Source organism: Falco rusticolus, chromosome 12 (assembly GCF_015220075.1).
Source record: "Falco rusticolus isolate bFalRus1 chromosome 12, bFalRus1.pri, whole genome shotgun sequence".
In the NCBI taxonomy this organism is placed as follows: domain Eukaryota; kingdom Metazoa; phylum Chordata; class Aves; order Falconiformes; family Falconidae; genus Falco; species Falco rusticolus.
The window spans coordinates 15,940,660-15,965,530 of record NC_051198.1 but is presented as its reverse complement, the minus strand read 5'-3'; the positions used below and the strand labels follow the sequence as shown (position 1 = coordinate 15,965,530).

The window sequence follows — 24,871 nt, the reverse complement described above, 5'->3', positions numbered from 1 at the left end:
GTTAGTCACAGCTGCTGGAAGTCTGCTGTGCTCTCTCCAGGACCGTTATTTTTATTTTCACAGTCAGTTTCCATGTGGATCCCTAGAGAAGGCTGAGGAATCACATCCCAAGAGCGGGCTACACGCTAGCTTTGCACATCTGCACGCTTTGCCGTTTGTTTTGAAGCAGCAAGGAGAGCACACCAGCCCGTGGAGCTGGGCAGCTGTCCCATCGCAGGCCAAACCGCTGCCCTCAGATCCCTGCTTGCAAAGAGCTTGCAGCTGAATCGAGCAAGCTAATTTCTTAGTGGATGGGAGGGAGGGGAAAGAGCCAGGCTCACGAATTGGGAGTGATCACACCAGAAAGAAATGACTGTTTTTCCAGCATAGTATGTCCCCATGGGCAGCTATTTTAAAAGTTTTAAAAGTTATTGCAGAATAACTTCTCCCACAACAGCAACACTGGAGAATTTCCCCCTCGAGACAAGACTCGAGTAAATTGGCTTCACAGAAAATCACCCCACTGTGGGGTCTCACACCCAGAGCTGCGCAGCAGGAGCCAGCCAGCAGCTGACAGGCGTCTGGTGTCCTGGGGGAAATGTGTTGGATGAGGACAGCCCTCCAAGGACCAATGTCCCTAGGACAGCCACTACTGCCATCCTCGCTGGCACAGGGTCACAGCACCTTGGGGGGGGTGGGGGTGGTGTCTGTGCAGTGGAGCTGACTGGGCACAGGAGCTCAGGGAGGGAGAAGAATTCAGTTTATGCTGAGCATTGCCTGCTTGCTAGGACCATCCACCAGAGGCCAATGCAGATACTGGCCGTGGTGGTCACTGGAACAATAGGAGTACTGGGAAGGAGCCTGTGGTTTACAGATAAAGTGGCTGTGGGGCAGGGGTAGCTTAGGGGAACTGGTGCAATAGGCCATATGTGTCATGGCATTCGAAGTATGTGATAAATAACCCATCTTTGGGTTTGGTCAGGCTATTGCAGAAACAACAACAAAGATGTTAAAGAACCCAATCACTCCTGAATACCCACAGTTCGGCATCTGGCAATGACACGAGTTGGCGGAGATTTCATGGCCTGTGGACCATCCACGCAACCCCAAAGCCTGTCTTTCCTCGCAGAGCTGGCCTTTATGATCAGTCTTGCTGTATGCTCCCTGGCGTGGCAGCAACCAGAGAGGCCCAGCTCGTGCGAGGCAGAGCTGGCAGGAGCCCTGAGTGCCTGGAGAGCCCCCTTGCTGCTGGCCCGCCATTGTTCCTTGTCCAGGCAGCTCAGCTGTAGCTCATCTAGGTCAAGAGAGGCGATTCAGGAAGATGTTCCCTGGGAGCTCTGATGAGATCTTCTCCTCCCAGGGCCCTTCAGCTGGGCTTGTTCCTTTTTCTCATTCCACACACAGTTTAAAAGGCTGTGTTTGTAAACACCAGTCTCCAACTCACAGCCTCTGGGGCTCCGGGCAGGAGGCCAGGGAGGGATCTAAGAGACGGTAGACAGTTTTAAGAGGCTGTGGCGTCCGATCGCTGCTGTGGAGAAGACACGCCTTGCAGTTAATAGCCATGATAGTGGGAGTCACCTACAGTACCAGCAGGTCTCAGCACTATTTTGTGGCTCCCTGAGGCTGAGATTGGGTTTCACTGAAATGACCTCTTCACATGCCAAGGTAAATTCTGGGTCTCTCAGGCCAGCTCTGCCAGAATCGGTGGGGAGTTAAGCTGCGTCACCTCTAATGTATGTACAAGTTCAGTGCCCTGTGATGATAAACACCACAGTGGACATGTGTTTGCATTTGACACAGTGCTGGTTAAATATTCACTCTGTTCAACCTCTCCTTCCCACAGATCATTCCAGAGAGCTTGGCCACGTACGTGGACTTGGGCACTCCCATCTTACTGGGGAGACAAGGACCTACTGTGGCACAGCACCTGCTCACTGAACGCAAGCCGGATGACCAACAGTCTGAGCTGGTGGCAAAGAGGGTCTGCCCAAGCCTCCCAGTCTCTCTTTGCCTTAATCCTGTTGAAAATTGGTTAACAGGTGCCATTGTTTGGCATTTTGACGTTGTGGAGCAGTGACAAAGCTCTGTCACTGAGGAAAGGCTAGAGATGGTGAGAGGCAGAGCTGGGCCCACCTCTTCCCACCAGCTGCAGCACTTGGTGGGCAAGGGAGGCAAGAAGAGATCTTCACCCAAGCACAAGTCTGAGCCTGTCCGTATGTCCAGAATTGCTTCTGTCCACACGCTTTACCAGCAGGCACATTCATGCACAGATGCAGCTGGAGCTGTCTGGGTCCGGGCAGCGTGGGGAGCGTTAGCAGCCTGAGCGCACATGGGTATCTAGTGCAGAGCTACAGCTGGGAAGCAGCCAGCAGTCCAGACAGGCGGTGTGTTGGCTGCAGCGTTGGCTTGTCTATACCTGAGCTCATGCCTCACTGCACAGATGCAGCCTCTGTGCCCTGCATCCTGAAGGCCTGGAGCTGGGACGGCTTTTGTTTTCCCCATGCGGGTAGCTCTGCACTGGACTCCCGCAGCTTCACACTGTGTGTGATGGCTTGTACCTGGGTCACGCGTTACGCCTGTGCAAAGGACTTTGCTTCTGGGGGAGCAATGTGGAAGGCCAGGCCTGGCTGGTGGGGCCAAGCAGGGAAGAGGAAAGCCAGTTAGTTGCTCCTTTAAGTGAAGAAGCCGACAGGACTGCAGGGAAGGAGCTCTGGAAGCTGTGTGTTTCTCTCAGTGCCTCAGGGGCTGGTTACTAAATTTGGTTACTGGGCTTAAATAATGCAGCGTGGCAGAGCCCAGTGGGTTTGAACATTGTCATATCCAGATAATCCTCTTCTAGGTGGCTGCGATCTCTTGTTCTCTGCCACTGCTATCTGCACAGAAGCTTGAATGTGACGTGAAACATCATCTTAAATAATTATAACTAGCAGAGAAGAGCCAAAGCTGCAAAGTCCCATCTATTTCCACTGTGCTCTGTCTATCTATGTAATTTCTAAGGTGCCAATCACCAAAGCATCCAAGCACTGTCTAATCTGGATCTGAATTCCCTTGGTGCTCACGGAGGCTTGAAGCTTAGCATTTTATGTGAGACCATCTCTAATTAGCCAGCATAGGGACAGAGCTGCATAGAGCAGAGAAGACTCCTATTGCTTTATGATTTACCGACCAAGAGCCCAGCTGGGTCAGAGGAGTCAGAACATCATGGTCACTGCTGGCCCAGGAATTATTAAATCCTCTTTCTGTTACTCCAGGGAAGGCAGGGCAGGTTTACCAAGGGAGTGCAGGGAGCCATGGTCCCCTGCCCAGCGTGTTGTGTACCTTCTGGGTCATACAATGTGGAAGTAGGGGCAGATCTGCACAGTCTGGGCTTCAAGGCTGCATCCAGCTCTGGGGCAAGAAGAGAAAAGGCCCTCTGCCACCCCTTGCTGCAGCTCCAAGCCTCCCCATGTGGAGACAAGGGAAAAACACAAAACAGGAGCCAGTGACCTGGCTTTGCACCATTCAGGAGAAGGGGGAAGAAAATTATTCACCCAGCTGCTCTCTCAGCTGACCTGCTGCCCCACACTTTCTGCAGACTTTGTGGAACAGATTGAAACCTGCCAGAATACCAGTCATGGCTAACACAGGGAGTATTAACAGTGGCAAAAACAGTGGCAAAAAAAACCCCACTGTATTGAGCATACCTGGGGAGAAATCAGATTAACCTTTCCTTCATTACCAGGGAAACAGTACTTGTTTCCAATGAGAACCTGCCATGTTCAGGCAATGCTGTAGTGGTGAAATTACTTTCTGTCTATCAGGTTGCACTTAGGAGAAGGGTCTCTCTCAGCCTCTGCCCAGTCTCCCTGATTTGACGTGACACTTGACAGCAGGTTTTCATGGCAGAGGATACTTAGCAGTTACTGGGAGAGAGCCTTTCCAAATCCTGCTTATAAGCATCACATTTCAGTCCTTACAAACGTGCAGGTCCTCCCCACCCACCCCCATCGATCAGCCCTATCCTCCTTCCCCCACAACTGCTGGAGTATTTTTAGTGACATTGAATAAATACATGTTAAATCTTTCTCTATTAGCGACATGTCAAAAATTAAAATGTAAAGCCTGCAGCAAAGCCAGCTTCATCTAGGGCACTTGCAATGCTCGTACCATTGTTCCCAGCCTCCTGGGCAACCATGTGCTTTTCCTTCAAGCTATTCATATTCTCTGCACACCCTTTCTGCTCTTCTTCCCCCAGAAATGCTAGTGCCACCTTCTGATGTTTACTCACCAACTATACCCAAGCCTCCCAAACTTTATGCCTAGGAAGAATCTCCAGGTTTCATCCTCTCCAGACACATGTCAGACATGCCCTCTCCAGACATCGTGTCAAAGATTCCTCAAGACCCACTGTAAATGTCATTGGATTTTTTTAGGCCCTTGCTCAGGCCACTGTATAGCAACTCCAAATTTGCTGTCATAGCTAGGAATTGGCAGGTAGGAATCCAAGTATATCCATAACTAGATTTTCCATCCATACCCACAACTGTCACCTTCTTCCACAAGATTTCCACTCTTCCATGTACATTGGCTTCTCAGGTAAACTTCAGGTCTGACTAAGCCATGCCCACTCTACCAGTCACCCCACTCCTTTATTTCAAACCCTGTTTCTCCCTAGAAATCCTGCCTCTCCCCCACTGCCTCTCTTGCTTCAGCTTTTCCCTGCCTTATGCTTCCCCTTGCCCTTCTCCTGACTACTCATCCTGTCCCCTTCTTTCTCTATTCTCCTTTTCAGTCTACCCTGCCTCCCAATCTAATCCATCTTCTTCAGTCAGAGATGGACATCTCTGCTGTCTCTGGTGGTTCAGGCAAACTGCTTGCATCTTCTCTGAGCTGCCCAAGGCAGGAGCTTGCTCTCCTTTGATACTACCTCTTCAGGTACCTGGTATGGATCAGCTTGGCATCCAGAGCTTAAGGAAAAGTCTACACAGAGCTCACAGCCTGTGTAACTTAACAGGAGGAGATCAGCTCAGAAACTCTGCTACAAAGGAGCAGTGGATGATGGATGAGGTGAAGCTTGAGGTAAAAGACACTGAAATGCTACAGCTATCAAGCAAGCCAAAATATTTATGGCTGTGAATTGCAGGGCGACTGATTATGCAGGGCAGGGAAAAGCTGCCATTAAGGAGAGGGAAATTGCAAAACAAACATCCCCTTTGGATATTTAGTAGCACACCCAAAAGATTAACATTTATTATATCTCCCTATTAAGAAGCAAGATGCTATGCTGCTTTAATTAACTAGGTGGGTTCTCAATCCTCAATTGCCTCTTTGCAAGTATCAGGTGAGACATCAGGGCTGGTGTTCCCAGTGGCATGAAGTTAGGCTCTTCTGGTTAGCAGACTAATCCTGAGGCCCTGCTCTTCAAAGGTATTTAGGTTTCAGGCAGCTGATGTTATTTAGATGCTTAAATCTTCTAAGGCTGTGAGCCTTAGGAGCTAAGAGGTTGGCTGTGAAACTCCAGGTCGCCTGGTTCAAGTGTAGTCTATGTCAGTCTTGATGGACAAATGTTACTGTTAGGTGTCTGCATCATGTCAAATCTCTGAGACTGGGTCGTTCTGCCGTTGCCTGATGTAGCCACTTTTGGCCCATTATTTCTGAAGGAGGGGGTGATAGCCAATGTCAGACTCTTGATAATGGGTTTGATGGTCCTGTAAAAAAATAACTCATGTTATTTTACAGCTATTAATTCAGACAAGTCAGCCTGCTGCTTGATGGGTGTTTTGTTTCATTTGGGGGAGTGGGGGGGGTGGGAAAGCACACGGAGAATTGGTGCCTTTCCCAGACTTGCACAATAGCGGAGTTGGAATTGGGCCCTGTGCAATTTCAATTACTCTGAGTTGCAAGCATTAACTGCTGGCCTGCCTGCTTTTTATTGTAGCTGTGGAAGGAGGTGCAGAGAGCAAACTAGCTGCCATGGTTTGGATGTGATGGAGATGCTGCCAGATTTTAGTAGTTTGGTGACTTTTTCCATAACAGTTCCTGGAGTCACAGCTTTCCCAACACTTGGCAATAGGTAACAGTGATGCACAGGTAAAGACTTCTGTTTCGTGGTGCAAGAAATCTATGAAGACAGGAGCAGGAAAGACAGACTGAAGAGACTGCTTCTTCCACTAGTGTTCTTAATTACCTGCTTGAAGAATGACATTGAACTCAGACCCTCCCAGAGGGAATGGAATTATCTTAATAATGGAATAGACTCCTTCCCCAGACTTGCAACCAGTCCTTTATTAATGGCAGGATCTTCCCCTCCCTCCCAGTTCAGCACCTTTAATCTCTCTGGAGTCAAGCCAAGCTCCTCAGATCTAGGAAAGCAAAGGGACCAGGTTTCCTTAGTGAATCTTTGAGCCAGGAGAAAGAAAAGCTCTGATATTCAGGCTCTTCCCATCATTTTACACCAAAAGCATTCTGTCATCAACCTGGTGAGCCAAGATAGTGGTGGAAACCAGGCTGAGTACTTTCTGCCTCGTGCATCTCATTGAAGAACAGTGGGCAGTTTGGCTGGGGATTCTTCAAGCAGGATGGGGCTGGATCACACCCTAACTACCTGGAGGCAACAAAAAGCCTGAAGTGCTTATCAGCTTTTCTCTGTTTCCTGGGTTGCTGTACTTCTCCCAGCTATCAGAGTGTGGTGTCCAGGGGCTCCCACCAGTTCAGTTTTCCGCAGCTCACAAGTACAGTGGAGAAAAGGGCAGTTACAGGGCCTGCTCTTACACTGTGAGGTCTTCTCAGACAAGGAAGAGTCCTGAGGTTCCAGCAGTGCATGGAGGGTACTGAAACTGGAGCAGAATTGCTGTAGGGGTGATGAGTGGGGCTGTGAGGATGACTTCTTGCAGAAAAGTTTTAGACAGGGATAGGGGCTTTGAGTCCACCTGTATCATGCCTAGGTTTTTGCTGAGCCATGTTACACTGCATGTGCTGTGCTGCTGGGATGCAGAGGGGTCTGAATTGTGGGGCAAGAACTGAATGTTTTAAAAGCCATTACTAAAGCATGTCAGGGTATTCCCATGTGTATACCTTTGCTGAAGGTACGGAGAGAAGACAGATTTCCTACCTGCCTTTCCAGTTTGCACCGCTGTGGTGCTGAACAGAGCTGGCTTGCTGCATGCTGTTTTGGTTGTGAAGATACAAAGCAGCTGGCCAGCATCGCTTAATGGTTCTCATGCATTAGGTCAGTGGGGGTCTGCTGAGTAAAGAGAGCACCTGAAATATGACTAAAACCCTGTTAATTGAGTACTTAGAATGGCCAAAACAAGGAAATCTTTAGTAAGTTGCTTCAGCAGATTTTGTACCTTGGTAGGTCGGGTGGGGCAGGCATGGTGGGTGTGTGGTGGACGTTGTCTTTTGCTGCTGTTGTGGGCAGAAGAAAGCAGGACTTGCCTTAATGGCTCAGGTAAGGCTGCTGGGGGAAGACTAGTTCACTGAGGAACAAGTAATAAAGGGAGCTGGCATGAACAGAAGTGCCTAATGCTTTTTGATTATATATAAAAAGCACCCAATGCCTTGCTCCCCGGGGAAGAGCTCCAAGGTAATTGTCAGTCTGGCTGGCCCCTGCCCTTTAGTCTGAATGTGCCCAAATGGGCTAGGGGTTTTATTTTTGTATTATTGCATTGTTGTTCTCTCACTCCCTTGTGCTTCCCTCTCAGATGCCTGTGGCTGCCTCTGATGCTTCCCTCCCCTGTTTTTGGCCTTTCTGTTGGGCAAACTTTGAGGTTTGCCACCTTTCCTTGCTCCTTTTCCTACATCTTTTATGGTACAAGAAAGCTTTTGGTTGTTTCTCTGTTTGCATTTCACTCTCTGTGGGATTGTGTATGATGGACAATAACGTGCGAATCCTGAGTTCTACTCAGCAGCAAATCAGATACCTAGCAGGGAGCGCTCAGTAAGCAAATGCAAGGTACAATGTGAAAAGAGGGTGTTCATTCCTTGTATTTCTCAGCATCATAAAGACAAAGGTATTTGCTGCTTCCTTCATGATAAAGCTATTGGCTGTATTTACTTTGTTCTCGGTTCTTATGCCACATGTTTTATCTGGCAACTTCCAAGAACCTTACCAGCATTATTTATCTAAATAAATCTCACGTTGCTCCTGTGCAACAGGCATTTTCCTCCATTTTGCAGTTTGGGGAGCCAAGGCATTTAGAAGTGAATTGGCTTTTGCAGAACTAATCTAGCTTTAAGAAAGAGAACAAGAACCTCATAGTCCTGACTTCATTAATGGAATGTTCTCCACCTCTAGTTAATCGGTAGTCTGATTTTCCTTCAGGTTATGACCGTAAAAAGATCCAGTTGCCATTTTAAACACATATAATTAAAGTGCCTGCCTACACAGGGACTTTCATCAGAATGCTCCAGCCACTGCACAGGTGGGTAGGATGCTGCTATACTGAAAATTATGAGGCTCAGAGAGATTAAGAAATGTGACCAAGGATTTGGAAAATGAAAGCTCACCCTGTAATACAAAAATTTTGATTCTTACCGCCTTGTTCTGAGTCTTAGACAACACTGTTTCCTTAAGGGTTTGGGGTTTGGTTTTTTTTGGTTGGTGCCACCCCCCCAGATTTCCTAAGGGTTGGAGGGACAAGGAGATACTCTCTAGGCAATCTGCACATCTGCTAGCTGGTCACTACGAAGTGACAGAGTTAGTGACTGGAGTGGGTTTTATATGGACCAGCTTGGCTGTGTCCTGGAGCTTGGAGAATACAGATTTCACCTAACTTTTTTTTCTTTCTTTCTCCCCTCCCTAGTAGTTTATGCTGTTGAGATAGGTTATCCTCCCTTTTCAGTAAGGGAGAAAAAGCAGTTGCAAGTGGTGAAGAAATAGGGAATGACTGTGATTGTCTTAAGTGCCTTTCCTGGAAAAATCCCTTTCTGCCATAGAGGTGGCCTGAAGACACTGGTACATCAGGGCTGCAGTGTTTCCAGTAACCCAGCAGGATTTGGTGGGTGGAGGAAGGGGAAGGAACTCAGCGAGCCGTGACAATGGGAAAATCTTGGCAGGGACTTGCACACGCAGTCTTGCAACTGGCCTCAATGTCCCAACTGTTACAAGCAGGGATTGCACCGGGGTGAGGAAAGCGGACAGAAGGGTGTGTGAAGGCAACAATAAAACCCAAACCCTGGACTGGCGTGTTCAGCTGAGGCCTTGCGGTAAAGCGAGGAGGCGACTGAGGCCACGCTCCGCTTAGGCTCAAAGCCACCGCCCTACAGCTGTGACAGGAAACCTGGAGATACCCCTTACCCACCGAGGGAGAAGGGGACTGGGGTGGGTTCGGTCACTGCATGCTCTAACACGGGCACCAGCGCTGCCGTAGTCGAGCGCCGGCTTCCTTCAGGTGGCCCCGCCTGGGGTAACGGTGCTGGGCAGGGGGCGAGGGCTGGGGGGCTCCAGAGCCCCCTGCGGGCGCCCGGCTGACGCTGGGCCGCCTCAGGGCACAGCCCCACCAGGCCGCCGCCAAGCGAGGGGGCAGCTCGGGGCCGCGGGCGGGCAGCGGCCGGGCGGGAGGCCGCGCCCCGCCGGCCCGTGAAGCCGTTGAGGCCGTTGCGGCCGTTGAGGCCGTTGCGCGGGCCCGGGCGGCCGTTGGTGCGCGCGCCGCTGCTGCCCCCTGCCGGGCGCGGGCCGGCGCCTCCGCGGGAGCCGGGCCGGGGAGCGCCGCTGAGGGGAAGGGCCTGCCGGGGGGCCGGGGTGGCCGCCCTCGGGCTGCAGGGACCGGGAGAGCGGGCCAGAGGCCCCGGGAGGGCTTGTTTTTGACGGGGGGATATGTGTGCCTGCCTGGGTTCAGGGCTGAGCAAGGCCTCGCTGGGCGGCTGCGGGCAGGGAGCCACTGCCAGGGCAGGCTGCGCACTCCCGCCTGGCCCCTCGGCCCTCCAGGCCCTCCTTGCTGCCCTCCCGGGCACGGCTCGGCTGGGCCCTGCTGCAGCTGCTTTGATTTACAGAGTTTCAGTTACAGAGTGCCTTGCCTGATCGTGCATGTGTATGACTCTATCCCTGCAGCAGTTCCGGCAGTGCTGTCGAGGAGTGGGTCATTTCCTTTTGACTCAGCGGCATCAATCACGGAGTATATTGCTCTGGCTTGGCTCGTGTCTTCAGCTGTGAAGACATACTCTCCTGCTCACACTTGGGCAGCTCGGAGACAAGCCTTGGGCTTTTGTTTTGCGGGCCCCTTAGCACTCATCGGGCACAAACTGCAGCTGGCAGGCTGCTATTCCCCAGCCTTCTTGTTGGCCATTATATATCCCCTGCTAATTTAAAGGTGTCAGCATGCCTCGTGGGCCGGGCGAGTCACCTTCAGGGTCCTACTGAGCAGGCTTTCCAAGCTCAGACTGCCCTGCTAGCATGGAAGATCCACTGCACAGAACAACAGGCTTCTATGAGTGTCCCAGCGTTGCACACCATGCAAAGTCAGGTCTTAAGGCAGCAAGTTTTAGCTCATGCTGACTCAGACACCTCTGGGACAATGAAACATAACCTAAATCCAAATATTGTCCAGACTGTTTAGTGGCTGTCCCTTGCACCTAATATGTGCGCACGATATTGTCTTATATGAACAAGTACATGATACAATTTATATGAATGAAAGGTTTCTCTTTTTTCAGCACAGAATTTTTACTTTGTAGCTCAGGCTCTTTCCTGTAAAAGTCAAGACCAGCTACCGCTCACGTTCCACCGCTGAAGCAAGATGACTGGATGGACAGAGGATACTATCCTATCCATGGATAAACGGGAGTGGTCTGAAGGCTAAGCCTGTTAATAAATACCCTATGCCTCCACATGACTCGCCTGGAGCAGTTTTGGGGAAAACCAGCTATTATTATCAGGGGAAATCAAAATGTATGTTGTAATTTGAGACACATTCAAGGTCCTATATGTGCTATAGGAATAGGCCCACAATTGCTGTGCCGTTCCTGTCATCCCTGTGTGTCCTGTTTGCCTCTGCAAAATGATGTTGTGGGACTGACAGCAGACAGATGGGACAGAGAAATGGCTTCCAGCTCTGAAGAGCTGCAGTGCGGTTTACCGTGCAGAGCAGGTAGAGCTGGTGGTTCAGACTCCCTTCCAGCAAAGTGGACATGAGGCGCTCAGTCACAGGAGGATCCTGGGCCTTACACTGCTCCTGGGATCTGCCAGTTCACATGCAGCATAGACGTGAGACAGTGTTAGAGATTCAAAAGCAAAGTCAGTCCACAAACAGTTCTAAGTGTGGATGAATACACACTCCAGTTGTGGAAACGCATGTGAAAATTACCTCTAAATATTTCCAGTTAGTCAGAATAAAATCGCAATGTCTGAGAATGTAGAAATTCAAGGTTAACCTGGAAGGGAGGAATGAAGACGCTTGAAAGTTAGGACTGCTGATGGCTAGTCAACCAGCAACACAGACACCTATCTGCCACACTTCTGCCAAGAAGGGAGGAATGAAGACACTTGAAAGTAAGGAGTGCTGATGGCTAGTCAACCAGCAACACAGACACCTATCTGCTACACTTCTGCCAAGAAATCCTTCCTATGCAGACCAGACTTGATATTTGTAAGTATACTGCATAAGTGCATAATATTCTACATAAATGTGTGTGTATACATATATATACACACATTTAGTATGTACTACCTAGTGTATAAGAACATATAGATAATAGATGTGCACGTGACAGGATTTTAGGGTTAAGTCTGTATCAGCAAATATTCTGGGACACTACAACTCCATCGTCTATGAAATTAATAGCTGATTCCTGTTAATTTCTTCTTGCCATAGTTTTGGCCTGTGCCAGTTAACACACTTCCAAACAATTCTCAGGCATGACTGAAGGAGTTAGTGTGGGCCAGGGGCCGTTCCCAGCAACCATTTGGATCCAAAAGCCTAGCTTGAAGGATGAAAGAGTTTAAAGTTATGGGTGCAAGCCATCCTGTGCCAGGGCCCTCAGTGCCAGAGAACAGTCCTGGGCACGTTTAATTTACTGGTGTAGACATAGTCTAGGAGCCCAAGGGATTACGCAGGGTTTTAAGGGTTGCATGCCTGGACTTAGATACTTGATTTCACCCGAGATCCATTTTATGGGACCTTGTGTTTTTTGTGGACATGGACCTTGGTCCTTTAAATATTCTATCACCTTAGCTAAAAGGCTTGCCTCCTGGTGTTAATGACCCTTTAGTGTTTTCCCTAAATAGCAGATACCCAGTAGAAGGTAAAGTGCGTTGTAATTACAGTTTTATTATTGCTGCCTTCATGACAGTGGCATATAACAACAGTGAACTTTGTTTATCGTTACATTTTGTATATTTTTTTGGAAGAAAGTCACTTGAAACATAAGAGGGGGAAAAAAACCCTGTACAAAATGTAATTTTTCAAAGCCTGGCTAATTTTCATCAGGCTTTGTAGAAAATAGCTTCCTTTGCCTTCAGGTAAAACCTGGAGATTTTAAGATTACGCTGATTTTGCTATATGAAATTATGGAGGGACTGACTAGATTTTGCAAGAGAACATCCCTGCAAGTGGATTCAGTTATACTGATCCTTGTGGTATAACTTCTCTTGGGAATGGCGCTATCAAGTTTCCACTATACGAATGTACTTGAGCTTTTCGCTTTTCTATGTCCTCTGAAGAACGGCACAGAAAGGTGTCTGACTGATAGCAGCATTGATATAAAGGAACAAAACTTCTTTGGTCACGATGCTAATTACAGTACTCCGGGTCACCTACTTTTCCTGACCCATCTGTCTAGTCTAATCATGGCTCTTTCTCCTAACTCTTTCTGGCTGTTATCCTCTTAGCCTGACTCTTTCCATAACTTGAGTCTCATTTCTGTCAATGCAGTCACCACATTCACCACATTAACATCAGAATACGTAGGCCAGGGCTGAGGTGAACACTGACATGAGTGTCTCTTCTTATTTGTGCAAGTCTGGTCAGCCTGGTGGGACTGCCACTCTACTATGCAATATGTGACTTGAGTACCCAACTGTCCCAGTCACAGCCCGCTTGATGTGCGGGTGGGTGTTGGGACAACTCTGATACTGTGATGATGATACAGTATGGTGGTGACAGCAGCAAGGAACGGGGCAGAAGTATATTGAAAGACCATTTATCTGTTGGTGTGATGAGTGTCCACCATATATGCAGCAAATTTGGCTGGATCTTCAGAAGCTGTCCTTTCAAAGGTTTACAGCAGAGAAAAGGAGAGGGCTGGGGAGTGATGAGATTAGCATCTGATCCTTTAGACCGAATCTGTCTGTGCTATTTGTGTTGCAATTTGCTACACAGCTACGCAGGTCTCCCAGAGATGGAATCCCAAGCACCTGCTATATTCGCTGCTGTGAGCAGGTAATTCAGGGGATTTGATTCTATGTATCTGGGCACATTACCCATCTAGGGGGGAGCCAGAATACAGCTGAGTAGATCTGGCTGAGAACGAGGAGAGATTTTTCAAAAATAGGTTCCAGAAAATTACTCATTAATACCTCTAGGAACCCTGGCTGTTGTGTGGAAACTAAGACTGAGAGAATTTGTTTCTGCATTGCCACCTCTGAATGCAGTCAGGTTGTATGGGCCATACTTCTGTTCTTTGAGGGCTAGGAGACTGGTGGTGAGGTGTAACTTGTGTCAGGCTCTAGTGTCCACCTCTCATGCACTCAGACAAGGAGGGGTCATCCTAGGATTTGTAGGCAGACCTGATCCTTTCACTCTGGCCTTTTGCACTGTCCTTGGGCTTAAGCACTGACAAGGGAGCATGCAGAGCCTGGGACCAACAGCCCGGCTGGCTGTGCGTGAGACACGGAGACCTTTGGCTAATAAAGCACAACTTCCTGCTTGCGTGTGTGCTTGTCAACCTAAAGCAGCTCGTTGCTGCTATGTGGTGATCCCGGTTCTGCCCTCAGCCCATGTGGAAGAACAGAGACAGAGCTGGGAAAAACCAGAAACCCCTCCAGACCCTTCACCCTTCTCCTGGCAGTGCTCAGTTGGAAGGGGCGAGCCCGTGCAGAGGCGAAGTGGCGGTCTCTTGTGCCCTCTGGGGGCGGCTCGTATGCAGTACAGGCAACAGAGAGCGTCGGGTGCAAGATCGGGCTTTTCACAAGGGTTCTTTTAGCCAGCCCCCTCGTAGAGGAGGTTTGGAGGACAGGAGCAGGCCCATGGCTGTCGTGCCTCCATGGTTCTGCCAGATCCTGCTTCTGTTCTGACAGCACCTCTTAGCTGAAAGGTTTTACCCTGGAAACAAAGAGGCATAAGAAAGTGATGTATGATAAGATTTTCATGAAAATATCCCACCCCCACCCTTTATCTGCCCTTTGTCTTAGCCCATCTTCTCTTGCCCTCTTTTTTGACCATTTTTAGTGCTAGCGTGCCTGCATGCAGAGCTCACGATTTCTGATGCCAAACTCATTTCCTCCCTCTCAAGGCCATTTTCATCCTTGTTTACACAGCCATCCTGCCTAAAGAATTGTTCCAACTGGGATTTCTGGTGGATAGCTTGCAAATAACTGTCCTTAGTTGTGAGAAACTCATAAAGGTTTCAACATTTGGCCTCGCTCTCTAGAAGAGCCAGGGTGGGATGTACAGATGGAAGAGTTCAGAAAGCAAGAAATAAATGACATGCTTGTGATTTATTCTTATTACAAAATCTAAGGCCGCTCCTTCCTTGGCCAGTCTAGCAATCTGAGCTTTTGAGGCAGAGGCTTGTGAAGACAGGTTGTCTTGTGCTGTTCCTCAAACTGCAGTTTTACTGGATGCTTCGACCCCTTCGGTTTTCTTCCAGCTGGTTTGTGGCCACAAATGCTCAGTCATTTTCAGTTCTACAGTTGTTTTAAGGGCCATATATTTTACCTCCAAGCCTTTCCCAAGGATTCTGCTGTGCTGTCACTCCTGCAGAGACCTCAGGCAGTACTTGTGGTCCTCTCTGCAGCCTTCCCTGCCATGCGAGGAGCAGCTCAGTAGCACAGGTTTATGCTCCGACTTCAGCAGACCCAAAACTGTCTTCCCTCCCTAGTGATGAACTGGAGCCTGGCAGCAGCTGCAGAGGGAGTGCGGGCAGGCTCACAAGAGTCCTAGCAGTTCTGCAAAACATCACCAGTGCCTGGCTGGTGTTTTCTAATAATCTGATGGCAATTTGAGAGGTCTGGCCTGGTTCACAGTGAGGCACTGTGGCCAGAAGTCCCCCAGGCTGGCCCAGACAAGGTAGAGCAAGGGTACAGCCTGGCTGTTGCTCTCTTCTTCCATGTACTGTGACCACAGTGGCGATGAGCTGCAAGGCAGCAAGTTCAAGCCTGCACCTCCTGGAAATTCTTCCTGGAATTTCTTTCCCTGGCGATATTAACTTGGTTCTTTTTTCATTTTCCTTAGAAGCACTGAAACTAGATGGGGTGCCCAACTAGGGGAACTGGGAAACCTCTTTGATCGAATGCTGTATTTTATTTATACACTTGGGATAAGCCCAGAGACTGTCTGGGCAGCCAGGAAGTTCCAGAAAGGAATTTCCCCCCATCAAACTAGCAGCCACAATATTTTCTCCCTTCCTGTGCAGAGACTGTGTGTGCTCATTTCCTAGCACTTTTGCTTAAGAAGTTTCCCACTTTTGCAGGAACCTCGGCTCTTTCTCTCTGCTGCTGCCTTTCTAAGCATTGTAGTTTGAGGTTTCTTGTCTTTGACCTAAAGACCTCAAGTCTGAAGCCGCTGACAAGTTGGTTGGCCCTCTCTGTGGGGGTAGGACGTATCGATTGAATGTTTCTTTCATCTTTGGACTGACTGCTCCTGGCTAGCTATATGGCAGGGCTCAGAAACACTGCGTAATTGCAGCTGAGGACTGTTATCATTAAGGTGTTTGAAAAGGAAGAGATGTGACTGAATTGCAGTGACTGTATTTGAAGGAAAGAAGGCCACAGATCCTTTAGCCAGATGAGATTATTCCTCTTCTCCAGGGGTTAGAGGGAAGAAGCTATCTAAAGCAGAAATCAGCATTTCTCTTTGCTTGTGTTTCTGAGGAGCCAGGCTGCTCTGCTACGCTGGAGCTTCTGGCCGGCCAAGATAAACTGCTGGCCCTGTGAGTGCTCTCCAAACAGCTCATTGCCAAGTGGGTGTCATGGGGCCCCTTCCAGGCCCGTTTGCAGAGGAACAGATGCTGCAGTACCAGCTAGAGAAGCACAGTGCAAATGGGCTCGGTAATCCTGCTCTCCCTGGTTCTTGGTGTATTAGCTACATGCTGACTTTCCAATTGCCCTTAGCAATTTGCAGGGAGAGAATGGGCAGCAAGGGAGTTATAACAGCAATGGGGCTGCCCAGCAGTGCTGTTAAGAGGATCATCTCTTTTCCTCACTGCTGTCACATGGCCTGTGCTGGCATGGTCATTGTTTCTCTATTAAATAGCAGGGATCAGTAATTTCTGAACACCTTTCTCTTCAATTTGTTTTCTGCTTCTTTTCCTCTTTCCATGGCAGTCAAAAACCGCATCTGCAAAACCATGTATCTCATTCATCACTCAGATATGCTTAAAAGAGATATATCTAAAAAAAGAACAAATAGCTGTCAGTGTCAACCATCTCAGACCAGCCCTTCCTAATATTCCCTGAATGTCTGCAGTGTTTGCATGACAGCAGCTGGCTCAGTTCTGGGACAGCTTGTAGCCATTAAGATAACAGTGGCCAGTTCTCACCTTTGGGTGCCTATAGCCTTAGTGAAGGGCTCCTTTGCGACCTCACGTTGGATGTTTCCCAACTGCCTGCCCCACACTCCTGATACAAAGACCACACAGCCAGAGCTCAGAGAGCACTTGTGTGCACGGCAGCTTCACCTCTGCAGCTGGGTCACGGGGGGGTTGTGGTTTGCGTGGTGGGGACAGCTTACGTTGGCCTGTGTTAGGGCAGACATTGCACAGAGGCAAAGTCAGAGATGATCCCTTCTAGAGGAGCCTGCAGGCTCAGCAATTCACACACTGGGAGGAGAAATGCCCTCTGGTACCTGTCCTAAGTGATTGGTGGCTGGCTCAGGGATAGAGTTAGGTGCCGCTTTGTCTGTTTTGCCAGTCATACCGTTCTGGAATACAGTCACTGAGAATGAGAATACAATTCTCATTATTTTTGCGGACTGTCCTCCCCTGCTTTTATCCACATACATTGGACTGTGGCTGAGACATTTGGTGGATGGCCTTGGTCTGTGGTACCATTCAAGAGGGGCCTGGCTTTGGGCCCACATCTTCCTCCGGGTAAGCTCTAGGCTCAGCTTTTATCCTGCTTCTGCCTTGCTATTCTCTTTTATCATTGCCCTTGGCAGACAGATGCTTCTTCCGTGCTTGGCACTGGCTGTAGCTCCAGTGTCTGTCTCGGACATCACCCAGTTAGGGTCATGAGCGAGAGGGGATGGATGGTTTTCGGTTTTCCGATCTCCTTTGGTGTGATGAGGGAAGACCCCCAATAGGTGGCGCTTCTTCCCTGGATGTTGGGGTGGGTTGTTTTGCCTTCAACATTGGGATGTTCACAGCAGCATCCGCACAGATTCTGCCACGGCACATTGTGCCGGGAAGAGAGGCCGAAAAGCAGTCCAGTGTGTGAGGGGGCCAAGCAAATCCACAGGTGACTTCAAAGTGTGAAAATGCCATGTCTTTCCTTATGAGAAGGCTTGGCCAGGCCTGCCTAATGGAGCCTTCTGCACCCACACACATTCCTGTTCTTGCATCTTGCAGTGCCAGTGGTGCACCCTGGGCAGGATAAACTGCAGAAGGTATTAGATTGTCCTATGAGCACAACAACAAACACAACTCAGAGGGAATCTGTGCATTAAACTAATCCTTGCTGCATGTCTTCAACCCTCCTACCCGTCTCCCCTATTGTACTGTTTGGCCAGGATTCCCACAAAGCCATGTCTCCAAGTGAAAGTAAGATGCAGCACACCAGAGGCTCAGGCAGTTCTCCAGGGACATCTTCCCCATGACAGCAGCAGGCAGGAACGTGCAGGTATTGTGGAAGTGAACCAGGATCCTGGCTCAGCTCACAGCCTCCTGCCCCCTCCTTGTTGCCACAATGCCACATGCTTTTGCAGAGGAAACTTGCCACTTGCCTCCCTTCTGCTCCTGGTCTGGCCATGAAGAATTTAAAGAGATATTCAAGCAGTGCTGGAGCAGGCGTGTGGACTTACCCTAAATGTTATATGATGCATCTTTCATATTTTTATCGTGTGACCAGAGGTTTGAACCCAGTAGGCAGATCAAAACTCCAGGGGGTGAGAAATCCAGAGGAACCAAAACCAAAGCAAATTGATCACATGAAATGCTTGGGAAGTGAAACCACTGAATTTTGCATAGCTCCAGCAATGTGATCTAGTAGCAGGCTAGATTACAGTCTGGGAGCGTACGGATAGGGGTCAGGAGATACCACTTCTATTCTTGGGTCTTCCACAGCTTTCCTCACTGACCTTTAGAATGTCAAGTAACTTTCCTCTGTCTTAGTTTTCTCCTTTGGGAATAATACTATTACTTAACCCTGGAAAACATGTTGCTATCCTTGGATAGAAGTTACTTGGCAGCATTCTGCAACTTGTGTGTGTGTGGAGGAGCAACACCTCCAGACCCCTCAGGAAGCTTTATTTCCAGTATATCACAGAATCACAGAATGGTCAGGGTTGGAAGGGACTTTTCATCTACCGGGAACCCATCAGACATGTCAAGCCTCATCCTCGGGGCAAGGGTCACATAAGACAAGAGCTGCAGCAGCAGATTGCAGCTCTGCTTTCTGCAAGTGCTTCTTTTCCTCTGGGGGTCTGCTAAATTGCTTGTGGCTGGTGGCAGCGGTATGTCACTGTGCTTTATTCACAGGAGAATCCTGCATGCTGTGGATTAATGGAGAGCTTGTGATCTGTCAGCCAGTTGCTCCTGGCATTGCGGTTGTGGAGCAAGAGAGAGCCCATGTGTCTTTACCGGTGCAAGGTGTGAGGTTAACTGGGGAGGAACTTGTGTTTCTCCTGAGCCTGCTGGAATGGAGATGCTCATGGCTACGCAGTCTAAGAAAACTCTGGGAGCAGGTGTGCATAACTTGACCCCAAAAAGACCTGGGTGTACCCAAAGTTGGTGTTCCTGGCTATTCTTGTAATATGAAATGTAAAGCAAGAGAGAAAAACTGCTGTACAAGTATCTGCTGAAACACATGTAGGCAAAGTTGCAGAGGCAGAGTTAATTCAAGGAATTATATTATTAGTTTCTCTTACATCACAAGTGTAGTGACAAAGCCTCACCAGCACCTGCTTTTGCTGCTTGTTGTGAGCAGCGCTGGCCCCGGAGCAGGTTAGAGGGCCTAGAATGAACCCACCACCAGGATGTGGTCACTGCTGCTCTTCTGTGCCTTCATGGAGCGGTGTGAGTTCAGGTAGAGGCTGTGACGTGTTGCAGGTGGGATGGTGGGTTCTGCTTTTCTCTGTTTCAGGGAGATTTTTCAGCTTCATCTGTTCTGAGACAAACAACTGGGCCCTGGCACGTGCCTGTCCCAGTGCTTGAACCCAGGGAGCCCAAATATGGAAAAGCAATCATACCCAGTAGTTTAAATTGACTGTGGTTTATGGGTCATATCTTACAGATCATTATGAGGAAAGCCAGTGGCTCCAGTGCCGGAATAAGGAATGAATAAAGGTTTGGGGAATTTGGCTTTATATGAAAAAAAAAAAAAAAAAAAGGTCTTAAGTGACATTCACTAGGGTAAGAAAATGATAAGAGGTTCTCAGTTGTCAGGCTTTGGGATATACCTTGATTATCAGTTAGGGATCAGGAGTAATTCTTACCTAACATTAGATATATGATTACACATCTATATGGAGCATTTCTATTTTTGTCTAGCATTTTACTCTCTCCTGTCAGAGGCAGGATGCTGGACTAGCGATCTGCTGATGTACGCTATTCCCTGTCCTTCTGTATTCACGCAATAAGGAAACTAGAAGTACCTATGACATAACATGAGTTTTTAGTTAGTTTTGAGCTTAGAGTTGCGCATTTAGATGGTGATTTCAATTTGATGTGAACCGGAGGAAAATGGGTGAAATAAGTTCAAAGTGTGAAAGCAGAACTCACAGAGCAAGTATGGTTTAACAGATGGTTTGCAACTGCAGGCATCTTCTAAGAAGGCACTATCCGAAAAGTAGAAACGTTTTCTGGCTCAGACTGTGCCTGTTGTACTCCTTCATAAAAATACTTTGCTAACTGGAGCTGAACTGAGGCCCTTTCCCCTGCAGCAAAGATGTTCTCCTCTTTCTTTTCCACAGTCAGCATTTTATGAGTGCTCTTTCCTTATCTTGTTACAAGCATGCTGGCTGAGAATGGGGAACCGATACGTTCACCAGCCTGTGCTCCTCTGGAATTTGTACACAAGCAGAGACCTCCTCAGGGCTTCCTAACTTGTCCTAGGAGGAAGTTTGGGACAACAGGCTCTGCTGGCCCTAAGGGGCTGGTGACAAGCAAAGGGGACCTTTCACCTAGACACAGGGAGCGTGTCGCTGGCACGGAGTTGGCAGGGGGTGAAAGCCCTTCGTTGTTACTACTGGCAAACGTGTCGGTGTCTTCTGTGGGTTCAGGGAGGCTGGGAGCGTACCGGTCAGCCCCCAGTAACTGCCCTGGCCGCTTTGCCAGGGGAGCGCTGAGGGCCTGGCGGTGGAAGTGGCACACCTTGCTGCACCCGGGGGCAGCACCCCGGTACCACCCCGGCCCCGCGCCTGCCTTTGCTGTGGGAAGAGGCGGCGGCGTTTCCCTGCAGCCGCTGCAGGCCCTCTGCAGCCCCCCCGGGCGCTGAGGGGACGCCGGGCGGGGTACAGCTGCCTCCCTCGACCTGTGCTCCGCATCAGGGGGCAGGACAGGTCGGTCACGGCATCCCGTTACCCTCCTGGCGCGGAGCGGGCTGCGGTCCGGCACAGGCCGTTAACGCTCTAGCGGCATCCCGAGCGGAGCCCGCCCCGGTCGGGGCCCCGGTGACGCGGCGGGCCCGCTCCGGCCCCCGGGCACCCTCCGGGCCGGTGGAGGCGGCACCGGCGGTCACCGGCGGGGCCCCTTTAAGCGGAGGCCCCGCCCCGCCCCGCCCGGCCAATGGGCGCCGCGGCTGCCGCGCCGTTTGTTACAAGTTTCCCGTCGCGGGCAGGGGCGCGGGGCGGCGGCGCCCGACGGCAGCGGGGCGCGATGCCCGCCTGGGGCCGCCGGCGGCGGGGCTGACGGGCGGGCGGGAGCGCTGCCATGAGTGGGGCCCGGAGCCTCGGCTAGGCTGTTCTGCCGCCCCGCAGTAAGCACTCTGCGCCCGGTGTCCCTTGTCCCTTGCAGCACGCTGCCAGCTGGTTCCTCCCTCCTTTCTGAAGCGTAACGGGGGAGGGGGTGGGAAGCAAAGGAAGTTTGGTATTTATTTTTTGCTTTGGGAAGGGGGGTCCTTCTCTCCCACCCCCCGTGGAGGGCTGTAGGACAGAGTGCGGTGGCGGAGGAGAGGGGGGCACAGCTGGAAGTGGGCTGTCCGGAGCCGCCCCGACCCCCGCCGCCGCGTACCTGCGGGTGCTGGATGCCAGCTCTGCGGAGCTCCCCCGAGCCTAGCGGCAGCCTTAGCAGCAGCGGCTCGGCAGATGCAGATGCGTGCGTGTGTGTATGCTTAACCCTTTCTTGGCTCCTCGGATTTGTACCATGCTGAAGATCCTCACCAAAAAGCTCAGGAACCAGAGTTTAAACGAAATTCAACCTTTCCAGCTAAAGGTAAGAACAGCCGGTTTTGTCTAGGCTATTTCTTGCACCATTCAGGCAACTAATAAGGGGCCCTGAGAAGCTACTAACTCGGAGTGGTTGTTACGCTGGGTCAGTTTCCTCTCAGCCAGTGTGCTCGGTAGGAGCTGGCCTAGGCTGTTTCTGTTACCGTTCCTTTGCTCTCAGAGTTACCCTGCACAACTCAGTAGGCGATACAGAAAGGCAGATAAAGGCAGATGTATCTGTCCTTCAGGAGCATTTACTTTGAATGGGGTTCACGTTTGACTACATGGGTATTCGCCTCTCTGTCTAGTTAGCTTTGTATGTGTGTAATCTGTAGTCTCCCAGCCCTTGCCCGGTTAGAACCCCATTGTGCTAGGTAGGTACTGTACAGACAAGATTTGCCTAAAATGCCTTTCAGCTTGTTAGTTGCATTTTTCTCCCTTTTGGTCCTGAGGGCCAGAATCTGAGCTGAAGTTTGCAGTCTGGCTCACTGCATTGGCCCATGGCTTTCCAGGTTCTGCTTACACCCTTTCTTAGTGCTCAAAACAAAAATGAGGATCACAGATTCAGGATAAGGAATATCTAAGCCCGTCCTGCCAAATGCAAGGAGGAATTTTTGAGCCATATGCAATGGGATAAAAATGGAGTCATGATAAGTGAGTTAAAAAAATAACCAGGTCCTGATCTGGTGAAAGTGTTGTGAACCAAGGGATGCCCCCTGAAATCAGCAGAGTTACTCTGGACTGGCATCAGTGCTGCGGGAAGCGTAGCGCCTGGCCCCAAATCAACGAAGGGGTCTGGGAAAAGTAGCAGCCCTCGTTGGCTGAGTTGGGGGCTGGGGATCTGTATATAGACTCTAGTGGAGTCTTTTGTATGTGTTACACAGAGGCAGATTGCCGTGTGGCTGCACTTCTGCGCAGTCACTCTGGACAGGCTGATGGCAACTTTGTTAGAAACAGTACTGATGTTTCCTCAAAGTTTGCTGGGTCTGTGTATTTTTTCCTGTGGGGAATGCACATTCTGTGGCTCTTGCGGAGGCAGGATTAGATTTTATTTTTTGAAATAGAATAAGGACAATGCTTTAGGCTGTAGTGGACTGATTCAGTGCAGAGTATCTCTGCACAGGCAGTGGGGGATTTCTTTTGAACGCTGTACTTGGGGCCCTGTGGCTGTGATTGCCTCCTTTAGCTTTATTGTTTGTCTTTGAGCCTCAGGTTGTGAAACCGTGAGGATCTTTGGAAGGAGCTCTCGGGTTATGTACAGCCTTCAGGATGCTTGGAGGCATGTAGGAAAACTCACAGGAGTGGGTATCTGCAGCCATTTTGTTCGTATTAGTGCCAAGGTTTTGTGCTGCAAACAGGTGGTCTGCATTTTTGCAGGCTCAATAGAGAAGGGAGACTTAAGCTTGCACTGTTTCTTGCAAGGCTAATTCATAGACCATCAGAGGTATCGTTGCAGCCTGCTGTGGGGAGTGGTACAATGAGTGGTATACATGTGTATGGGCAGAAAGCCAGACTTTCAAACTCTGGGTTTATATATGTTTTGTAGGCCTTTGGGGACTGACTGTGTGCAGCTGCCTGGTCTTGGTTGAGCCTCGTACCAGCATACTAATTGCTTAACAGAGTGTGCAGTGCTCTCTTAGGTGTTGGGCCAGATCTCCGTGCAGGTGTGTGGATGCAGGATTGGTGTCACAAGTGGTGAGTAGTGCGGGAGCTTCCTGTGGCTGCACTGTGCACGGACCCTGTCACCAGGCCAAGTGTCCTGTACCATCTCCCTTTGCTGCCCTCAGATGATGTGAGGCTGCCAGGCACAGACCGAACTTCTGCCTTCTCGGCTTCCTCAAGCTGGTCTGTGTGCAGGTCTGTATGTATTCTGGCACGTACGGTAATGTGCACTATTTAAAAGATCTAGTCTGCTGTCATTGAGAGCTAGTGAAAAGTTAGGTGTGAGCATAAAATCAGGTCTGTAGTAGCACAAGTGGTGAATGAGCAACTAATTTGGGTAGATTAAGAGCTGATTTGCATCTACCACCCAAACCAAGAGCTTTCTGAGCTTTAAAAAGTGTGCTCAATTGCTCTTCTCCATTACCCACTTGCTTTTGCAGCTTATGACCTTTGTTTGAAGTTCCCAAATTCAAGGGAAAATAAGCTGCTGTTGTGTTTTTGGCTGCAACAGTAGTGCCATTAGGGAAAGTCCTGGGAAGCTGTCCTTGGGTAAATTGGCAACCCATTTTTTGTAAGCTTGGGAGATTTGACCAACCTTGGATTGGCATCCAGGCTTTGGGAATCTTCTCAGGATGAAATTTCTGCCCACTGTAAAGATCTCATTTTGGTATCATGTGTCCTGAATTGTTTCAGTGTGGCTGTGGTAGGTCTTCCTAGTATTCCCCCACTTGGAGAAGCTGAGAGGCTGTCATTGCCTCTGAGTGAAACCAGGAAATATGCAGACTTTGGCTGCTGGATGTAATGAACTTTTATTTTGTTCCCTACTAAAATTGGCTGTTAGGTAAGGCTGCTCAGAGGGCTTTGACTCAAGAGGTGTGCTGGTATTGCTGAGGGAATTGGTGTCCCTTTATTGCCCTTTCACCAGAAATCACTGTAATGGGAAGGGAGTGGTTGACTGATGCTTCACCTGCTGTTGGGTTAGCACCTGCTGCCAGCAGTCTCTGGTAAGGGTGGCTGGGCTGTGAAGTGTGGTAATTAGGGTTCAAATTTGAACCCTAAGCCTTGGGAGACTGGTCCTGCTGACCTTGCTGTCTCCCCACTGGACACTTGTGTCCCTGTAGTGGGGCAGTGAAGTGGCAGCGTATCCGCTCCTGAGCTGTTGCGGTTCATGTTCCAGCCCATTGGCTTAGAGTCCTTCAGCTGCTGCAGCTGAATCCAAGAAATGATTTTGAATTGGAGCCTTGTGTCTCAGCCTGTTGTTCCACCTCTTGCTTCAGTGGTCTGGTGTTATTTGCTAGAGATTAGGCCACATTCAGAAACCTCCAGGTTTTGGCTGGCTGTTAGAAATCGAGAGCCAAAAGCAGGTCTGACTTTACAGGTTAGGGCTCATCTTTGATAACAGTTGGCGACTGGGTCTGTTCCAGAGCAGACTTCAGGGGACCCGAGAGGAGAATGAGAACACGGGGGTGTCCTGTACTGTAGTGAAATGCTTCAAATAAGGAAAGTGAGTGAAGCCT

General features: G+C 49.7%; 1 protein-coding gene across 5 annotated transcripts in view; it reads left to right on the top strand.

Annotated features, from left to right (window-relative positions):
• Positions 1–21,120: 21,120 nt before the first annotated feature.
• Positions 21,121–24,871, top strand: part of LOC119156108 — a 58,639-nt gene continuing 54,888 nt past the window's right edge. For 3 of the 5 annotated variants that reach the window (XM_037405507.1, XM_037405505.1, XM_037405504.1), the window contains exon 1: positions 21,121–21,699. In XM_037405507.1, the coding sequence (XP_037261404.1) occupies positions 21,595–21,699 (105 nt within the window). In that variant the 5' untranslated portion in view covers positions 21,121–21,594. The remainder of the gene's footprint in view (positions 21,700–24,871) is intronic. The other 2 variants (XM_037405508.1, XM_037405506.1) reach the window with 1 other exon arrangement.